The sequence below is a fragment of the Dermacentor variabilis genome, chromosome 11 (genome assembly GCF_050947875.1).
Source record: "Dermacentor variabilis isolate Ectoservices chromosome 11, ASM5094787v1, whole genome shotgun sequence".
Taxonomy (NCBI): Eukaryota; Metazoa; Arthropoda; class Arachnida; order Ixodida; family Ixodidae; genus Dermacentor; species Dermacentor variabilis.
The window spans coordinates 59096572-59118454 of NC_134578.1; the positions used below are offsets into that span (position 1 = coordinate 59096572).

At 47.0% G+C, this 21883-nt stretch overlaps 2 protein-coding genes across 3 annotated transcripts in view; one reads left to right on the forward strand and one right to left on the reverse strand.

Moving 5' to 3' along the window:
- LOC142564730 (uncharacterized) overlaps nt 1-21883 on the reverse strand; it is a 187778-nt gene that overhangs the window by 42267 nt on the left and 123628 nt on the right. For both annotated transcript variants that reach the window (XM_075675870.1, XM_075675871.1), the window contains exons 4-5: nt 10245-10413; nt 1550-1735 (exon numbers count right to left, since the gene is read on the reverse strand). In XM_075675870.1, the coding sequence (XP_075531985.1) occupies nt 1550-1735; nt 10245-10413 (355 nt within the window). The remainder of the gene's footprint in view (nt 1-1549; nt 1736-10244; nt 10414-21883) is intronic.
- Nucleotides 12889-21883, forward strand: part of Tsp (Thrombospondin) — a 46390-nt gene continuing 37395 nt past the window's right edge. The window contains exon 1 of the mRNA XM_075675869.1: nt 12889-12999. The gene's annotated coding sequence lies outside the window, so the exon portion shown is untranslated. The remainder of the gene's footprint in view (nt 13000-21883) is intronic.

The following is a 21883-nucleotide window of genomic DNA, read 5'->3' on the forward strand; positions in this document are numbered from 1 at the left end:
GCACTCCGTAAGCTGTGCAACGAGTGCGGGTACGACAGACGTGCCTCTCCGCTCGTTGCGAGGTGAACAAGCTTATGATATATCACATACGCGTATGACGACCTATACACAACAATTTCTCAATACATGCTATGACAATAGCTTGTGCGTGTGAGAGACAAGTTGTTTACTTGAAGGCGGCAGAAATTTTTGCTCGCATGTATATGAAACGTGACTTACTTTCGCGTATAGGAAGGAGGAAGGCATTAACATATTCCTCGACAGATTACAAAAAAGGGGGAAGAGAAATGTGCGGGTAAACCTTACAATGATATTTACAAAAGAAAGACGGCGAATGTTTCCGGGCGTTTCTATATCATTTCTGTATCACTTTTATATCGTTCCTGTATCGCTTCTATATAGATTGGACCTTGGTGAAACTTTCCGAGAACGTCAATTTCTGAAAGGTATAAGAACAATGAACCCGAAGGCCAGCTGCTGTTCTGAAGGGCAGGACGCAGGACCTAACATGTTGCGTAATCTTGGAGGAGCGTGACAAATCATGTCCATTTGGCGCTCAAGGTGACATCTCTCATAGCGGTACGCGTGGCATTCAAGTAAGATTTGTGTCACTGTCTATAACTGCCACCTTTATCAAATCGAGAATCGGTGGTTCTCTCTGCGCGACACAGATTTATAGACGCGTGAATATCTTGCGAACTGAATTGTGGCCGAATTATGCAACGCATTCCAATTTCGAGCGCTAAAATGGCAGGCACTATTTCGTGGCAAGGTTGCAAGCAATGCGAAAAGCCCCTTTAACTGACGCCACCTTTCTTGATATACATAAAACGGAGTACAATTTAAATAGCTACTCGCAAAGGCAGAAATGTATGACGGAAACACCTACCTATACTAAAGTCCCTTAGCGACGATGTTCATTTATGGAACAGACATTAAATTAAGAAAAATAAATAACTACGATGGCTCATTACTCAAAAGTGGGCCGAAAATGTTAAACGGTTTTATGGGCAGGTTATTCCTCTCGAATCGCGAGAAGGTCTTCCTTAACGTAAGCGTTAACCTTGGAAGCCAGAATCGGTGAAAAACGAAACGCAGCTGGCGACAGCACCTTTGACATTCCGGTCCGAGCTCCTCTTAACGTCACAGACTTTGACGGCATCTGCTCGGCAGCAATAAGGCATGTGAATAATGAAACATTGTCTTGCTTTTGCGACCTATGCGGAGGCTTTGACAAGTATGCGATGCACGAGAGGCTAAAATATGCAAAACACAACGAAGTCGGTGACATCGTTGCAATGACGTCATCGGCGCCGGGGCGCGAAGTTCGGTACAGGAAGTCCAGCCGCCATTTCTTCCAGCAATAAGTGGAAGTCTTAATTATATATTTTAACGTCTCCGAACAGCACAGTTTGTTACGAGAGACGTGTACGAACCAGGTTTGTTGTTGAAGTCATTTACAACAAAAGTTCCGTATTATTTGCTGTCGCGATAAAAAATGAAGAATGAAGAAGAAATGCAACATTACGAAAGAGACGTTCGTCCTTACCGGTCGCCCACGCTCGACGCCGGCACTTGAGCTTCTTGCGCAACCTGAGCAGCTTGAGCGGAGAGTCGCCGCTCGCGAGCTCCTTGGAGCCCAGGCCCCGAGATCCGAGGAGGCTTCCGCCGGAAGTGACGCCGCTCCCGGAAGCGCTGCTTCCAGCGCCGCCTCCCGATGGCACCGGTCCGGAGCCTGCAAAAAACGACGGCACAATGGAGGAACGTAGTAACGTCATCGACTTACCTACATATGCATCCACCTGCGCCCACACACACACACACACACACACACACACATGCACACACACACACACACACACACACACACACACACACACACACACACACACACACACACACACACACACACACACACACACACACACACACACGCACGCACGCACACACACACAAACAAACATTGCGCTTGCACCCCGTTCTTAACAATGCGACGATGGTAAACAAGTCTAATGACAGACTGCTGAGGGAAATTATTGAGGCTGACCAGGTACGCGCACAATGGGCCACGTGTGTTAGTGTCCCATCAGTAGCGCTGACGGATAAAGCAATAAGTTATTAAGCAAGCGTTAGTTTACTTTTGCATGTGAACAAGTATGAACCTTGTATCTACCTTCTGCGTGCGCGCCCCCGCCGCCTTCCTAGGAAAGTATTAATTAAACTTCAGTTATAAGTAAGCGTCTGTCCTGTCGACATCGTTTCTTCAGGCCCTTATTCCGCTCAAAGACACTACGTGATGTACCAACTGGCCCAACAGTCAACGCTTCTGTACGTTATAGTGAACGCGATCAGTTACTTTTATGTCCACTGCCTGACCAAGGCCTCTCCCAGCGATCCTCCGATTGCACTTGTCTTGCGCTAGCTGACTCCAACTTGCGCCTGCAAATTTCTTAATTTCATCTCCCCACACAAATTTCTGCCGTCCTCGACTGCGCTATCATTTTCTTGGTACCCATTCTGTAACTCTAATGGTCCACCGGTTATCTATCTACCTTACGCATTACATGGCCTGCCCAAGTCCACTTTCTTTTTCTTTAATGTCGATGAATAGTGGCTATCCCCCGTTTGCTCTCTGATCCACACCACTCTCTTCCTGTCTCCTAACGTTACGCCTAATATTTTTCGTTCCATCTCTTTGCGTGCCTTTTAAATTTATTAGGCAGACGCAAAAAAGACAGACAGACAGAGACAGACAGACAGAGACAGACAGACAGACAGACAGACAGACACAGACAGACAGACAGACAGACAGACAGACAGACAGACAGACAGAGACAGACAGACAGACAGACAGAGACAGACAGACAGACAGACAGACAGAGACAGACAGACAGACAGACAGACAGACAGACCGACCGACCGACCGACCGACCGACCGACCGACCGACCAAGGAGGAACGAAAAGAATCTGGAGATCATCACGCAACATGATTGAAGCCAAACGTACAGGCCCAGCACGTTATCGTCCCGTCAGAGCGGCGGTAGCTTTGAGTGCTCCCGCTAAGCAGACAGAGCTGAGGTCGGACGGCAGAACAAGTGCGCAACGATTAAAGAGTCCGCGGACCATACATTCCCAGCTAATACGTTGTCCGAGAGGTCCCGTGTCGGGCCGCTACTCCGAGGGTAAAGGCGAAGGGAAGGGCTTCCCGGAGAGTTCGAGCTCGCTTTATTAAGCGATACTCTCCTTTAGTTAATTTCCTTATCCATTGAACGTACAGACCTAGGCGTTACAATAAGCAACAATTGGCACGGTACGTTAGAATATGGGAACCGGAATGCTCAAAAGCCGAGTGAGTACTATGGAAACAGCGTTCCCGGAGAGTACTAGGATCGCCTATTAGCGTCGGATCCCCCCCCCCCACACACACACACACTCAGACCTCTATACGAGTGCTGTGATGTGTGCGTGCGTGCGTGTGTGCGTAGGGGCTGCTTTTCATGCAGGAAGTGACACCGTTCAACGACAGTCAAGTTCATATGTGTGCGTGATCCCGGCACTAATCTCAGTCGACCGCAACGATATGCCACTTATACACTTGGAACGCACGTATCTCAACGGGAAAGAAACGGCGCTTGTGACAACGCTATCGTCGCCACTTAATTTATGAGAAGACACACACGCGCGGCATGCCGCTATTACAGACGAAATGAGATAGAGAGAGAGAGAAACAAACAAAACTTTCAAAGGGGACGCAAAAAGATCGCGAGCGCGCCCCTGTCGCCAAATGTGTTTCAGAATACGCAATGCCCCTGACCCACGGTTCTACATTTAGATCGGCCTCTCCCCGAACTGGAGGCTTCCTTCAACAGATACACAACCACACGCACAGAGCGAGAGGGTGGGGCAAGATAGAACGAAACAGCACGAACGCTCGCAGATAGAAGAGAAAGGGGGCGAAGAAGGAACGCAAGCTTCACTGCAAGAACGAAACGACCGACGTAGGCAGCGGAAAAGCCTCAGTGACGAAGCGGCGTTTCGGGAGGAGTCGCTAAAAGCTTCCTCCTCCTCTATGTATGTCCTCTCCCCGTTATGTGACTTTCCTGTTTTCTTCATTGTCTTTTTTTTTCCATTCCCAAATGTGCTGCAACACTCCTCGCCAGCCTCGCGTTCTTCTTCCTTTCGTTCTTTCTTTGAGCCGTCCTGGCCCCCAAGGAGATTTGCTTTCTAGCTGTTACCCACCTTTTGTTGCTCTCTTTCTTTTTTTTTTGGGGGGGGGGGGGGGGGAGGGGTTGTAGATTACGACTCCCGCACGTGTTATCGCTCCGGCGGACGCGGCCAAACACAGATGCTCGCAATGACGTCCATTCTGCACCCAGCTCCTTTCTCATTCTCTCCGCGGCGACGTTCGCGCTTATGTGAACGCCACTTCCGCTCGCACCGACAGCTGCGCGAGAGAGAACCTCCCTTCTCGAGCCTCGGCACCGACGCCGACGCTGCGGATGCCAAGGCGCATTCGCCAAGGCGAGTGACGCGGTTTCGCGCGACAGACCAGCCCTGGCGACTAGGGAGCGAGACTAGAGACTACACGGGAACGGAACTAAGGCCTACACGGCAAACCGACGTTCACAGCGGCGAGCGCGACTTCACGCAGAAATGTCTCGCCGATCGAGAGCTGGGCCGAATGTCCGGTATATTTAGGGAAGCTAGTGGCGGGCGTCCTACGTACTTTGGCACTCTTGCTCGTCTCCTGAAAGGTCTCTAGATTGGTGCCGTTTGCAACTATTTTTGCAAACGAGCGAATTCGGGTCCCATGAATGGAGGCCGCGACTGCAACGAAATTTCGCACCGCGTAAATAACCCAGTTGTGGGTAGTCTTATACACGGATCATTTCTCAGCATCGGTCAAGTTCTCCGGGCGCAACCCCTCGTCGACGTTTGCCAATTTTGGTGCGCAGGGTGCGCGTCGACCGTGTCAACAGACCCGCCAGACAGGCTGGTTAGCCTGCTCAAGTGTGTCGCGCGGGCAGCCTTCGTCTCCCCCCCCCCCCCCCCCCTCCTGAGTGACTATTGCCGAAAGTGTACATGGAGGTCAGCACGTTTCCAGTTAGTTGACCTTAGTAACAAAATGATGCTTTGCAACACTGGAAGCTCGTTCAAGGTCGACCAGGCAAGGAGGCAGCCCCGGACGCATGAGGCCATCGGAGGTGAGAGTCCAGTGAGTGTCCCCAATGGTCGAACATGAGGACACGTGTATGGGCTCGACGACTGGCTGAAAGTGACGTGACCCCGACGGACTGAAGGGGTCATAAGCCAGCGAATCATCGGATAGGGGGAGACGTTCAGAGACGTTCTTGCCACGGGCAGCAGCCTACGATTTGCTACCGGCTGACGATGACTTTTTACTGTTTTATTTTCACTTGTTCCTAAGTCCAGTACATAATGCAAATAAACCTTCCGTTCCCAAAGTCCACCTCAACGTCGGCCAACTCTCGCACTCAACGGCAAGATCTAATTATAGTAATAGTATATTATAATAGTATACAATAGTATAATAGTTATTATAGTATAGTGCAAGACTTGAAATTTCAAACACTGTTTCGGTAAAGCTCGGTGAAACCATGGTAAAGCTCGCTAACACAGTGATACCGAAACTTAGTTATTCATGTTTTTTTTCGTACGTAGGCGCAGCCATTCTGTCTTCGAGCCCCTTTGACACCGCGTTGCAGCTCATATTGAACGCGACTGCAACGTCCACATGCCAACGTCCACAGCCGAAAGCGACATGGTGCTACAACTTCCTCTTCGTGTTCGAGCAAATAAAAATGTATTTTACGACAAGGAACACGGGTAGACGGTTCCGTTATTCGCGTACAGAAAGATGCTGTGTACCCCCCATCTAACCACAATATTTCAGCAATGGAAAAGAAACAACGGAGGGGGTAATATATCAATCGCTGATACGAACAGACTACACAAGTAATTATGTCCCTGAACTGCATCCAGGCCTGAGACTGACATAGGTGCAAAAGTGAGACAAGATCTCCGGCGCAGATCATATCGTTTGCACCGTAGCGAGCCAGTACAGCGCACTCCCACGACAGACTAAATAGTTCACTAAATTTCACTATAGTTTACTCACTAGCTTGGCCGCGGGCGCTGGACGCTCAGAGCGGCAACGACCGAAACAGAACTACGAAACACTACGTAGTCGTTGGCGGCGAGCTCCATTATACCGGCGTTATCTCCGAGTCGGTATCTGTAAATGCTTTACGGGCAACTGCTTCAGTGTTTCAAAATGAAGTCACTTTTCTTTCGCTGGTGCCCCGTGCGGCGCAGGCCTTATCTGCTACAGCAAGAAGTTGACGCGCGGTTTTTTTATGGGCGAACTCCACCGACCGGGCGGCCGGCCGGCCAGCCAGCCGACCCGAGACAACCTGTCTCTCGCTTCCGCAGCGAGTGCCGTTGGGATGAAGCCGGGGACGACGACACCGGCGAGTTCGAGTGGCCCGCTCGGGGCGGGTGTACGTGACGTCACTCCTGCAGCCGCTTGCACGTAGCACCCTAACCACCGATAAAACAAGCAATTTTCGCAGCCCTTCGAGAGGAATGCTTGAGATTGCCCCGCCCGAGAGCGACGGAGCAGGCTCGACGAGACGACGGCACAAAAACAACACCCAAACGACTGCGGGACGATGGCGGCACGATGAAGACGATGACGGCCTAACGGCCGCACAAAAAAGACGACAACGCTCACGACAAAGGCGACGACGGAGGCGTCGCCTTTGGCGTCGACAAAGATCACGGTGACGGCAGGATGACGGAAACAATGAAAGTGCCACGACGGCCATAACGGCGGCGATTACGGCACGAGGGCTGTCAAGCGACGCACACCGGCGATGACCGGGAAGATTTCTTTTTCTGCCAAATAATAACGACAACGAAAGATATCCTGTTCCAACAACGTGAAAAATTGCCTGAAGTAGCCTAGACCTCGAAGGCCTAGTAAGAAAACTGGCAAGCCTCAGAAACACCTCAATTTACAATTGGTTTTCTACAAATCAGTTTCGGTTTCGTTTTCCAGGAGGCGACTGTGTCGTGACGTGGAAGGTGGGTCACGTGGGGGCGGAACGCCGTGACCTTTCGGCACTCGTTCGGTCATCGCCTGTGCCGCTACATCGGGCCACGCACAACAATACCGTGGCGACACTTCATTTAGGTGTCACATGTTTGAGGCGCACGGCGTAACTTTGATCGCAATCTTGTTCGCAAAAGGTTACTAAACGCTTCCATCTTGACGTTCAACTCAATTCACCAGCGTTCTTTTTTATATGGCTCGCCACGTATCCGGGACCGAGCATCCCCCCCACCTCCCTTTCAGCACCTCCGAGTTATCCCTGTTATCGCCGATGCCGATCACATGTCGCCAGAGGCGCAAACGCTTTCAGCGGCGCCAATAATTGGCCGTCCGACCTTGGATGTAGTACACCTACCTCATCGGCTGAATCACAGCTCTACGGCAGATCACTATCGGTGAGATTGCGTAAGACCCCCGTGTGCTTGGCTTGTATACTGGAGACCGGCCAAGGAGCCGCTTTAACATAAAGATGGGCAGAGCGAAGTTTAAACGCCGATCATACGCGGGAACATTTCTGATTCGGTTTTCTTTCTTTTTTTCTGTTTGCGGAGCATCACGTTCGAATGGATTTCGCGTCAACGTTAAGGCGACCCTCCACACAGGCTATCGATCGCATTTCGTGAAGAGCAAGAATATGCAAAATTAAAAGGTACGTTACATGCCTAATCGGCCCCCACTTAACCACTTTGGTCGCGACTGTTCCACGAAACCTGCCTACCGGCGCTAGTGGACAGCACCAACGGAGGGAAAGAAATAATTAGGAGGAGAGAGCGTCGCGGGACAGAACTGAAGCAAAATAATAAGGGGGAGGGGGGGGGGATCGGCCCAACACGTGATCCCGTTCAGGTAAGTTTTTAGTGCTTTTCAGCGCCGCCTTACAGGCGTGCTACACGCTCGCTCTTCGGAAAAGGCAATGGTTGCGACCGAAACGAGCGGTGCCTAATGTACACCGTATACCGGTGTCTAACGGTATGTATACCGGTATACATTAGCGGTATGGTACACTAAAGGTACAGAGCAAGGACGAGCTTGACTTTCAAGCTTCTCCTCCCGTCCATAGCGCTGCCGTACCTTTAGTCATGCAACCACGAACACGTTGAACGTTTCACGGCCCGCTACGGCGTTGCCCTGCTGAGCTTGAGGTCATGGGTTTGACTACGGCCGTGGCAACCAAATTTCGACGAGGACGAAATGCAAAATAATAAGTCCGCGTTAGGTTTAAGGACACGTTAAAGAGCCCCGGGTGGTCAAAATTAATACGGAGTCTCCCCACCATATATAACGTTCCTCCTGACCACACCGCAGACTCCGCGCTTTTTTACTAGCCTGGTCAGGGTCGTCGCCGCCCCTCTGAAATAAAAGTGGCCGCTGTGCGAGACTTTCCGCAACCGCGCACAAAGACCGATATTCGGTCGTTCTTAGGTGTCGCCGGCTACTATCAGAGGTACATCCCCAGGTACTCTGATATCGCGGCTCCCCTGACGGATGCTCTAAGAAAAACAGAGCCCCAAACGATCGTCTGGGACGAGACAAAGGAAAGAGCGTTTAGCGCCCTAAAGAGTGCCCTAACCAACCAGCCTGTGCTACGATCGCCAGACTATACAAAAGGGTTCATTGTTCGGTGCGATCCAAACACAATCGAAATTCTTTACCTTCCCACCATAATGGGATCCGCTGGCAGAATTTATCTGCCTTAACACGCGACAGCAGCTCGGTGCTCGGAATAGGGTTTGCTCGGTCCGTTTATAGCATTTGGTTGTTGACTGTACCTTCTTTATTTTTCTACCTGCATTTTTGTGTATTTTCATCACATAAAGTGGTCCGCGTACTTTCTGCTCGTAACAACATTGTCTTTTTAATCCGTTGTTGTCCACCCCCTTAAAGGCCTACTGCAACGACATTTCTCTTTGGCTAAAGCGGTTATAAATTAGTAGTTATGTACTTCAATTATAACACCTTGGCAAAGGTGCAGGGCTGGTAATTGCCGAATTTTATTCTCAGCAGCATTTGCGTAACCCCCTGCGCAGACGACGCGTGCGAGTTGTGGTTAGCGGATATGTCGCTACTCTCAGCACAAGTCGCCTCCGTGATTCTTTTCAGCGCATCGTGGGCAGCCGCGGAAGGCACGGAATCTCGGAGGTCATGCCCAGCTGATGCATCCACTCGTGTTTGGAACGCAAATTTTCGCACAGAGGCTGCTCCACATCAACTACCTAAAACAAGTTTCTTTTTTTCCGCGGCCAAAGGCAGATATAGATAAATGAAAAGGGAAAGGCAGGGAGGTTAACCAAGGTCGTTCCCGGTAGGCTGCCCTACAGTTAGGTAGGACGAAAGGGGAAGAATAGATAAGGAGAGAAAAGAAATAGTCATTCACAGTCAGTCGCAGAGGAATCTCCCCTGTCACATCCGTTCTAGCGCACCTTGACACTAGACCATTGTCCTTCGAAAAGATTTTCACATGCCGCCGACAGAAGACATCGCAGCTGAAGGCGACGAAGGGACTACTTCGGTTTTTGAAAGAGAGAGACGGCATTGGACAAGCGGCTGTGACAGCGAGATCACGTACCACGCAAGAGTGGACTCTAACTGACGATGAGTGTGCTGTGCTATGTGCTCTCCCTCTCCCTTCCCCATCTTTCATCCCCCATCCCGCTCGCATGTGTAGGGTAGCAAACCGGTTAAGCTAAACTGGTTGACCTCCCTGCCTTTCCTTCTCTACTTTTTGTTTCCTTCCTTCCCCTGTCACAAGCGTTCATACAATCTAGTCGCCTTCACGAAGTGCAGGAGGGCCCTTGTGGCCTTTTGCGTGCAAGAATGTATAGGCCATGGGTCCGATGATCTTCCGAGAGCGCTCTATTATCTAGCAGGTTGAGTTTGGCTAGGAGAGAACGCCGTTGAGTGCCAAATGATGGGCAGTGACACAACGCGCTCTAGAGTCTCACCGCACGCGCCCAAATTGCGCGCCGCACTGCTGGCCGTCCCTATTAGGGATGAACAGGCGTTGGTCCCATATTTTGCGGCAGCTACGGCCTCTTGAGCGGTGCAACCGAGTGGCCCCGAGGCTGTGTAACGCAGTCGATAGACAATGAGCGAATTCCTTGCACCCACCGTTGAGCGACCTCTCGAAGTGGGCGTTGACGTGCCTCTGCAGCGCCGCCTGGGAGCCGAACCGCTGCCCGCAACCGGCCACGATGCAGGGAAACGGCCGCGAACCGCAGTGGCTGAGAGTCACGTGACGCTCCAGCCACTGCCGGGAACACGAACGCCGCTCGAACACCTGGGGGAAAAGAAGGGCAAAACAGACGCCAAGGTTGAATCAACGCGTATTTTTTTCCTTAAATTCTCGTTTCAGTTTGCGCAACTTTTATTTAAACACAGCCAGAATGTGAAAACAGACGTGGCCGGTACCCCCAATACATTGTTTGACAAGTCAATTAATCAATCGAATGACAGAGCAGACTGTACTGCGCATAAACAACATCAAAAAATGCAAGAAAAGCGAGAAATGCGATCGGTCCTTCAAAACGAAGAAATGTCGTGCTCAACGTAAACGTATACAAAGTGATCACATTGAAAAAATTATTAAACACAGGCGGAGGCTAAACGAGCTGCCGAAGAAGTTTGATGACCGGAAACGAAATCAAATAAGATTTCATGCGAACCAATAAGTAAACGTAAATGAGACGGCGTAAGTTAGTCTTCGAGCGAAAGATGTCGATAAAACTTACAGAACAAGTGAAAAGTACCACGATGGCATTCCTTGAAACAGCAATCAAGAGCAAGGAAGAACTTTACGCTATACAAAACAAAATCAAGTGTCACAGCTAAAGTAAATTATTTGGCGGCTGTAGTAGTTCTTACGTGTGCTTGGAACCTTCCGGATGCCTTGTCTATAATGTACGCATTGTTAACGAAGCCATTTATTTTTAACGCCTTTAATATATTTTTTTTTCTGCAGCGGTGGACGACGCAACGGACTTATGAAAAGCGAGGAAGCAAATTCATAATACATCAAAATCGATAGAGAGAATCACAACTGCAAAAGTAATGTAGAAAAAAACGTTTGCGCACACTCACTTCCCAGTAGCAACATCGTAGTCGATCAAAATATAATACAAGCTTAGACATTAAGCGGCAATGGTAGCGCGGTCATCGGTCATTGAGTTGGCAGACGATAAATTTATCTACTGAAAATAACTGAATGAAATCGGTTGTTTCAGGAATATGAATATTTCGCCGCTGTCACTGAGACGATGTGGTGTGGACGGACACTGTTACACGACAGGTTTTGCAACACGAATCGAATTTCGTCGCTTTCCACGAGAAAACAATTGAAAAGCGATGCAGTCAAAAACAAAACATAATTGCGGTTTCTCTTTCAGATGTTGAAATTTCCAAATTGAATGGAACATTCTAGAATAGGCGGCTTCGAATATGGAAGCGAAACGCGAATACTTCTTCTACTTCTAAAAGTAGAAAACGAAGAACGTGGAAATGAAACACGTTCTTTTCATTGAGTGGTTATTTTTTCCCTTTCAATACGCGCAATACTATTAGAGAGCATGTTCAACTTTCCAACTTGTAAGTCAGCACGATGCGGAATGTCCTTGCAATTAGGCTTCGGCTTACAATTTGAAGCGACCCACGAAGCACGGGAAACAGAGCGTTGTAAACAGACTGCATTCTTTGTAGTAACCGCCATACAATCATCCGCACAGTAGCTGGCCAGGCACAGCTTTTGTCGATTAAGGTTGTGAACTCTCCTGTAATCATGCCCGCAAAAATTAAATTCTGGGGTTCTTACGTGCCAAAACCACTATCAGATTATGAGGCACGCCGTAGTGGGAGACTCCGGAAATATGTGCCACCTGGGGTTCCTTAACGTGTACGTAAGTCTAAGTACAAGGGTGTTTTCACACTTCGCCCCTCATCGAAATGCGGCCGCCGTGGCCGGGATTGAATCCCGCGACCTCGTGCTTAGCAGCCCAACACCATAGCCACTAAGCTACCGCGGCGGGTATCATGCCCGCTGTTACGTATAACATGTCAATGCCAGCTGTCGACCGTTAGTTGGCACTGATCAGCTAAGCATATAGCTAACCCAGGTACCCCTACGCAAACCCTACATACAATATATAACGTACGTCGCGAGAAAGTACTCGTGCAACATATATAACTGGGCCTTCGTTTGCATTTTATGTTGTCATATGTATACGCGTATGCTTTCAGTGCCTTAAGATATCGCTACAACTGAAGAAATACTTCAGTAAGCATAAAAACACTACGTCGCCAGCACAAAGCATCGCAACTCCGCGTCACTCGTCAATTAGCTCGTCCCGGTTGCTCAGTCACGGATGGAGCTTGCGGACGAACTCTCGGCGCCTACGGCTGCGCGCCAGTTATGCGTAGTGACGTCACCTGCCCCGACAATGACCAGAAGGCAGCGACTCAAGGCCGTCTGCTGCCGCTCTGCAGACGATAAACAGCAACAGCAGCGGCAGCAGGCGACAAACAGCAAACAGAGAAGCACAGCAGCAGACGTGTATGTAGGTGCGGAATAGAAAAAGAAGCAGACGACCGACAAAATATAAAAGCGCGGCGAAACAGCTGGTTAGCGAGCGGGGCCAGTTGTCGCGTGCGAACGCCAGCAGGAAACGCGGAGGAGCGAGGGAATGATATACGCGCTACGAGGGGGAGATCGGCGGCACGCAATGTGCAACGGTGCGTAACGTCTAGGGAAGAGAAAATAGAAAGTGAGACTGAAGGACTCGGAAGGTCTCGCTTCTTCAAACCTGAATCGTGACACAGAGGCCGGCAACCATCGGGCAGGCCAATCCGGGTGACGAAATCGCAGCATCCCCAGGTGCGCTATTTTGGGGTGCTATTCTGAACAAAGTCAGAATTCGCCGTATTGCCTAATTCGCCATCCTGTCAGCTCTGATTTGTTAAGAGGGCTGCTACGGCGTCTCTGATTGGCCCGAAATTTTACTATCGCAGATATCGACAATATGGGACAGTTTGACAAAATTTGGTATAGAACTCCGGGACATTTGTCAGAAATCGCATTCTTGTCGGCCCTGATTGGTTCAGAAGGCTGCTGCGGCTGCACGTGCTCTCTGCATGGCTCCAAGTGACACGATTGCAGAATTTGTCAATATGATGGAATTTGAAAACGTATAGATTAACTCCGGACACTAGTCAAATCACGCCATTTCGTTGATTCGCCATCTCGTCAGCTCTGATTGGCTCACAAGACGGCTGCGCCATCTCTTATTGGCCTAAAATGAAAACATGGCGGAGCACGGCAATATATGGGGGAATCTGGCAGTGTACAGAACATACACATCGGTAGCGTTAGAAAAACTCATCGCGATATACTGCAGCAGACATGCGGGCTATTTGTGATTTGTAAATGAACTCGCATCGTGCTTGGTAGCAGAGCACAGGCGCCGAGCAATAACTACAAATCACTTTTTGTTGTTGTTTTTGAACAGAGATAACTTTATGGCGACCGTAACGTTAGTCGCTAGGTGTGCTAGGCATGCAGGACGACGCAATGCTCGCGTCAGACGCCTCTAAATATTCGCAGTTTATTTGCTAGTTATGCGGCGCGAATATGAAACTGAACTTTTTAATTCACGATTGACAGATTTCCCGGCGCCACGCGGTCGTATCGGTTCAATGAATAACGCAACACAAACTATAACTCGACACTGATCACCTTGGCGCGCGCGCGGAATGCCGCTATGAAGCGTCTTTCTGTGTTAAAGCGACAGCTTTCCTTGGCCCTTTCCTTGGCCCTTTTTTCCCCCAACACTGAGGTTTGTCCCTGTCTGGCCATTTACTGCCACCTTGGGACACTAGGTGTCATAGGCGCTACTAGGCGCCGAATTAAATGTAACTCTTGTAAGTAACTCTATAAAAGTAACCCTTATAACCCTTGTGACCAAATATGCCGAACTGCTTTCTGTGTAAAAGAAAAGCTCCTACATAAAACCTTAACCTATAATGTCAGCACAGATGTATCTTTATACCACCCCCGGTATGCTAATGAAACCGTGAGTTATATTTACAGACCCTTTGATTTGCTTTATTTGAATTGATTTAGCCACTCAGTATGTACCAGCAGGTGTGCCCTTTCTTGGCTAATCTTTCAGAATGGGTATGTCCCAATACGATTCAAAAATAAAACTACCCCCCCCCCCCAAACCACACCAAATCAAACCGGTTCCTATAAATCACCAAACAGGCATAACCAATAGAATAGGCAAAGCTTCGCTTGAGATTGATTCCAACATGTGTGTTCGATCTGCATGAAATATTAACAAGGCCGGAATGAAGAGATATTAGAAGAAAATATGAAGGATGAAAGAAAACGAGAAGGCACGTAGTCTCCATAAAAACTACCGTAAGAACCATAAACATGTACATCTGCTATGTGTGTATGTGTGGTTGGCTGCATAACATGATGTATAGTGAGGGGCGCGCTTACAAATACATCGACGCAACGTTGGTTGTACCGAAAGTTTCAACGCATGACTACATAATTACCAATTTTCTTGTTTATTAAAGTACAGTTAAAACATCCCTACATTTTTCCTGCCCCGTTGGTCTGCGTCGAACAGATTGATGATTATTTAAAAAAGCACTTTGTTACAAAGCTGCCGAAATAATAGCATGATTGCCCAGAAAACTAACCATAACATCGTACGCCACTGTGACTGGTCTCTGTGCGCGCGGTAGCCACGGCCAATCACAAGCGATTTCAGGAACGACCTCCAACTCGGTCCGCAAATAACGCTGCCGCATTGGCTGACGGCAGCGCCACCTTTCGCAACGCTGCGCGGTACCGGCGTGTGAGTGCAAAGCGGCGAAGTGAGACCCCATTACGGGAATGCCGACCGTACAAACGTCACGAGACACGTGCAAAAAAACGACTAAACGCAGTGCCAACAACTGACAGATAAGCCTCTCTGCCAACGAAGCCCCAGCTTAGAGCAGACGAAACAAGCAAAGCCCTTAACAACGCAATAAAGAAAGCGCGAAAGCAACGAGTCAGACGAAGCCCTGTCGAAAGATAAAGAACCGCGCGGCGAAAAAGAGCGCTACGAGAGGGGCATAAAGAGTTATACCGTCGCTACTGCGCCGTGACACCTGCGGCGGCTGGATGGAAGTGGGTCATTGTGCCAACGAAAACGACGAGTTTCAAAAGAAGACAGACAAACGGAGAGGGGTTACATCCGTGCGTGGGCGAAAGAGATAAAGAGAGGGCGAACGAAAGCAGAAGTGAAAGTTACGTCTCGCTTTTTTTTTTCTCGCTGCGCTGCACTACGCCGTCTGCGCCGCCATGCAACGCAGCAGCAGACGACACGGGCTCGCAGACGACTTTCCATGCCGTTCACCGCCATAGCGGCGAGAGTTGCTCCCCCTAGCGGTGGCACGCACGAGCGTCGAGGATTGAATATCGTGAGAACAATACTAACGCTATTGCGAGAACGTTTTTCTAAGAGATTGATGTAAGACTGCAAAAATGGCGACTTGAAGAGGAAGCTTTAGCTCGGACCCAACCCTGATCCCACCTATACAAATAAGTGTAAAACGCAGAAATGCTTTTCTGAGATAACCTACCACTTGGGCGGTTTTAATACAATTTGTTGCACTTGAGGGAGAAAGTTAGATTCTATTGGCTCTAAAATCAGAATCTTGATTCAGGACCTGAATCATTTTACAAAAATTGTCGATGATTGGTAAGTTAGAAAAAAAACATCAGGTTTGATGTGCACAACTCCGCACCAACAACAGATGCCGTAGTTCTGTAAACCGCATGTGTTAGAAAATTCATAGCAGACAAATTTGATAAAATGGGTTACATCTTATGTCAATTCGTTACAGGGCTTACAAGGATACTGCAGAATTATTATCAGTTGTGGATCTGAGAACCAAGTATAACACATGTATTATGCTCTCTTCAGATGCTCCATCAGACGCAACTGACAGAATTGTGATATCACTCTGCATGGCTGAGTAACAGAGCTGTAAACGTGATAGTTTCGCTTTCTGAACATTTGCAATTTTCAGCAATTTTAATTAAATAATCGACGGCCTAAATAAGATTTGCTTCTAACAGTCACTAGATATAAACTTTGTCTCTGAAATGCATCAGACCTAATCAAATTTGGTGCAATGGCTGCCGAGAAAAACTATTTCTCTGCCTAAACTATCTAAATCCACGGGAAACAAAAATCATTTTTGTCAGAGGATTTTTAGCTCGAGGGCTCCTATCTAAATACACGGAGACGGAGAAATCGTTTTTCTCAAAACAAGATTAAGAGGTAGCTTTAGCTCGGGTGCTCCTATCTAAATATATGTAAAGGGAGAATTCATTTTTCTCGGCAAGCACTGCACCAAATTTGACGAGGTTTGTCACATTTAAACGAAAAACTTAAAATCTAGTGACGGTTGGTTTCCAATTTTTAAATCACGTCGTCAATTTTTAATAAATATAAGCAAAAATCGAAAATTTTCAAAGGACAAAACTAACACGTTTACAACTCAGCAACGAAAAACGATAATACGATTCTGTGAATTGCATCTAATAGCACATCTAAAGCGGACAAAATTAATATGTTACACATGAATCTCAAAAAAATTAGCAATATGGAAATACAGCTTTTGCAGAACCATTGTGAACGTAACAAATTCACGTAAAATATAAAATGACGTATCGAATCTGACCGCTTTCAATGATCGAATGGATCCCGTTTACAGAACCGTGGTATCTGTTATTGATCCAGAGCTACGAATTTGTAAACTTCGTGCTTCTAATTTCTTTTTCAAGCTTTCCAATTTTTTGAAATTCTATTCAGGATTCTATTCAGGAATTTTTTGAAATTCTACAAAATTCAGGAACTAAATCTAAATTCCGCTTCCGACAGTCACAATTTCACTTTCCCTCTCAAATGCAACAAATTTCCTTAAAATAGGCACAGGGATTATGTAAGAAAAATGTTTTTGCGTTTCACATGTAGTTGAATAGGCCGCGTCGGAGTTTGGTCCGAGCTAAAGCTTCCTCTTATGCCTGGGGGCTCCTTCCTATCTGAGTACACGGGGAAGGACAAATTGTTTTTCTCAGAGGAAGCTTTAGCTTGGGGGCAACCATCTAAATACACGGGGAAGGAGAAATCATTTTTCTCTGAGGAAGCTTTAGCTTGGGGGCTCATATCTAACTACACGGGGAAGGAGAAATCTTTTTTCTCAGAGGAACCTTTAGCTCGGGGGCAGTTATCTAAACAAACGGGGTAGGAGAAATCGTTTTTCTCAGAGGAAGCTTTAGCTTGGCGGCTATTATCTAAATACACGGGGAAGGAGAAATCATTTTTCTCATAGGAAGCTTTAGCTTGGTGGCTATTATCTAAATGCATGGGGAAGGAGAAATCGTTTTTCTCAGAGGAAGCTTTAACTTGGCGGCTATTATCTAAATACACGGAGATAAAGAAATCGTTTTTCTCAGAGGAATCTTTAGCTTGGCGGCTATTATCTAAATACACGGAGAAGGACAAATCGTTTTTCTTAGAGGAAGCTTTAGCTTGGCGGCTATTATCTAAATACACGGGGAAGGAGAAATCGTTTTTCTTAGAGGAAGCTTTAGCTTGGCGGCTATTATCTAAATACACGGGGAATGAGAAATCGTTTTTCTCAGAGGAAGCTTTAGCTTGGCGGCTATTATCTAAATACACGGGGAAGGAGAAATCGTTTTTCTCAGAGGAAGCTTTAGCTTGGCGGCTATTATCTAAATACACGCGGAAGCAGAAATCGTTTTTCTCACAGGAAGCTTTAGCTTGGCGGCTATCATCTAAATACACGGGGAAGGAGAAATCGTTTTTCTCAGAGGAAGCTTTAGCTTGGCGGCTATTATCTAAATACACGGGGAATGAGAAATCGTTTTTCTCAGAGGAAGCTTTAGCTTGGCGGCTATTATCTAAATACACGGGGAAGGAGAAATCGTTTTTCTCAGAGGAAGCTTTAGCTTGGCGGCTATTATCTAAATACACGGGGAAGGAGAAATCGTTTTTCTCAGAGGAAGCTTTAGCTTGGCGGCTATCATCTAAATACGCGGGGAAGGAGAAATCGTTTTTCTCAGAGGAAGCTTTAGCTTGGTGGCTATCTAAACACACGGGGAAGGAGAAATCGTTTTTCTCAGAGGAAGCTTTAGCTTGGCGGCTATTATCTAAATACACGGGGAAGGAGAAAACGTTTTTCTCAGAGGAAGCTTTAGCTTGGCGGCTATTATCTAAATACAAGGGGAAGGAGAAATCGTTTTTCTCAGAGAAAGCTTTAGCTTGGCGCCTATTATCTAAATACACGGGGAAGGAGAAATCGTTCTTCTCAGAGGAAGCTTTAGCTTGGCGGCTATCATCTAAATACGCGGGGAAGGAGAAATCGTTTTTCTCAGAGGAAGCTTTAGCTTGGCGGCTATCTAAACACACGGGGAAGGAGAAATCGTTTTTCTCAAAGGAAGCTTTAGCTTGGCGGCTATTATCTAAATACACGGGGAAGGAGAAATCGTTTTTCTCAGAGGAAGCTTTAGCTTGGCGGCTATTATCTAAATACACGGGGAAGGAGAAATAGTTTTCTCAGAGGAAGCTTTAGCTTGGCGGCTATTATCTAAATACACGGTGAAGGAGAAATCGTTTCCTCAGAGGAAGCTTTAGCTTGGCGGCTATTATCAAAATACACGGAAAGGAAAAATCGTTTTTCTCAAACGAAGCTTTAGCTTGGCGGCTATTATCTAAATACACGGGGAAGGAGAAATCGTTTTTCTCAGAGGAAGCTTTAGCTTGGCGGCTATTATCTAAATACACGGGGAATGAGAAATCGTTTTTCTCAGAGGAAGCTTTAGCTTGGCGGCTATCATCTAAATACGCGGGGAAGGAGAAATCGTTTTTCTCAGAGGAAGCTTTAGCTTGGCGGCTATTATCTAAATACACGGGGAAGGAGAACTCGTTTTTCTCAGAGGAAGCTTTATCTTGGCGGCTATTATCTAAATACACGGGGAAGGAGAAATCGTTTTTCTCAAAGGAAGCTTTAGCTTGGCGGCTATTATCTAAATACACGGGGAAGGAGAAATCGTTTTTCTCAGAGGAAGCTTTAGCTTGGCGGCTATTATCTAAATACACGGGGAAGGAGAAATCGTTTTTCTCAGAGGAAGCTTTAGCTTGGCGGCTATTATCTAAATACACGGGGAATGAGAAATCGTTTTTCTCAGAGGAAGCTTTAGCTTGGCGGCTATTATCTAAATACACGGGGAAGGAGAAATCGTTTTTCTCAGAGGAAGCTTTATCTTGGCGGCTATCATCTAAATACGCGGGGAAGGAGAAATCGTTTTTCTCAGAGGAAGCTTTAGCTTGGCGGCTATTATCTAAATACACGGGGAAGGAGAAATCGTTTTTCTCAGAGGAAGCTTTAGCTTGGCGGCTATTATCTAAATACACGGGGAAGGAGAAATCGTTTTTCTCAGAGGAAGCTTTAGCTTGGCGGCTATTATCTAAATACACGGGGAAGGAGAAATCGTTTTTCTCAGAGGAAGCTTTAGCTTGGCGGCTATTATCTAAATACACGGGGAAGGAGAACTCGTTTTTCTCAGAGGAAGCTTTAGCTTGGCGGCTATCATCTAAACACACGGGGAAGGAGAAATCGTTTTTCTCAGAGGAAGCTTTAGATTGGCGGCTATTATTTAAATACACGGGGAAGAAGAAATCGTTTTTCTCAGAGTAAGCTTAGGCTTGGCAGCTATTATCTAAATACACGGGGAAGTAGAAATCGTATATCTCAGAGGAAGCTTTAGCTTGGCGGCTATTATTAAATACACGGGGAAGGAGAAATCGTTTTTCTCAGAGGAAGCTTTAGCTTGGAGGCTATTATCTAAATACACGGGGAAGGAGAAATCATGTTTCTCAGAGGAGCTTTAGCTCGGGGGCAGTTAGCTATACACACGGGGAAGAATAAATCGTTTTTCTCAGAGGAAGCTTTAGCTTGGCGGCTATTATCTAAATACGCGCGGAAGGAGAAATCGTTTTTCTCAGAGGAAGCTTTAGCTTGGCGGCTATTATATAAATACACGGGGAAGGAGAAATCGTTTTTCTCAGAAGCTTTAGCTGGGGTACTCCTATCCATATACACAGGAAGGAGAAATAGTTTTTATCAGACGAAGCTATACCTCGGGGGCCCCTATCTAAATACACAGGGAAAGAGAAATCGTTTTTCTCAGAGGAAGCTTTAGTTCGGGGGAAATACACGGGGAAGAACTCGTTTTTCTCAGGAACCACTGCATCAAATTTGATTAGGTTTGTTGCATTTAGGAGAAAAAGTCAATATATAGCGACTGTTGGTAGGGTATCTTCGATTTCGGCTGTCAATATTTTATTAAAAATCCTTAAAAACCCAAAGTTTCAGAAAGCAATATTATAAAGTTTGCAACTCCAACTCAGCAATGAAAATGATAACAATTCTGTCAATTGCAGCTAATAGTACGTCTAAAGCTGGCAAGGTTGATGTATTAGACATGGCTCTTAAATTGCTCACTAATATGTGAGTAGGATTTTCGCAAACGCCTTGTAGACAATGTAACGAATTCAACAAATTCACGTAAGGCAAACATTGACAGATAATTCGCCCGCTTTTATTGCTCTAATGAATGAAGTTTACAGAACTGAGTTATCTGTGCGAGGTGCAAAGCTACGATTTTGTAAGCTTCGTGCTTCTATTTTTTTTTCGGACTTGCCAATTTTTGAAAATCTTAAATAAAATCAGGGCCTGAATCGGAATTCTGGTTTCAGCAGTCCCTAAAATTTAATTTTCTCTCACGAACGCAACAAATTTCATGAAAATCGGCCGAGTGGTTATCTCATAAAAGCGTTTCTGCGTTTTACACGTGTTTGAATAGACGGCATTGCAGTTGGGCCCGAGCTAAAGCTTCCTCTTAAAACGTAAAGCTCAAATAGGAAGTCACGCGAGACCGACATTGTTCCAACGGGCTTCAATGAAAGAAAGAAAACGCATGGTGCATGTAACATTTTGACATACAATGCTCGTAGGTGTGGCGTGAGTAAAAATGTCCAAGCAGCCTGTACATACTGTTCGCCGGCTCATGACCAGCTTTAAATGAGCCTAACTTGTTAGCTATAGCAAAAGGCAAAGCAAAGGCTACTGAACACCTGATGTGCACAATGAAAGAAAAAAATGACTCATGAAGTGACCGTAGCGGTAAGCAAAGATACGTAAATATTTGTTCAAAACAAGACAAAGACAGTAAAAAGAAAATGCTATGTCCAACAACGACGAATTAGCAGGTAAAATCTTTAGAACAAACAACCACAGGGCGCAAGAGGTAAGCACTCGAGCTTTCTTACAGGTAAACTGGTACACAACAACAGAAACGTAAAACAGCTCAGCAATTACTGTCCCGTTTAAAGGTCATTACGAGTTGGCGCCCCATCAGGCGGATCCACTGAAAGCACTTGATATCCGCGAGCGTGCCGAAACGAAGACCGCAAATAAGCAGCAGCAGCAACAACAACGCAACCCCGCTCACGCTCTCCTTAATTGAAGCGCACAACCACGCTAATAGAGGTCGACACGTTTCACCCCCAAGTTCGAACATGCTGCCTCCTCGCTATCTCCCCTACCCCCATTACATTCCTTCCTTTTATTCACATCTGCAACACGCGCCTCGTAGAATGCAACAAGAT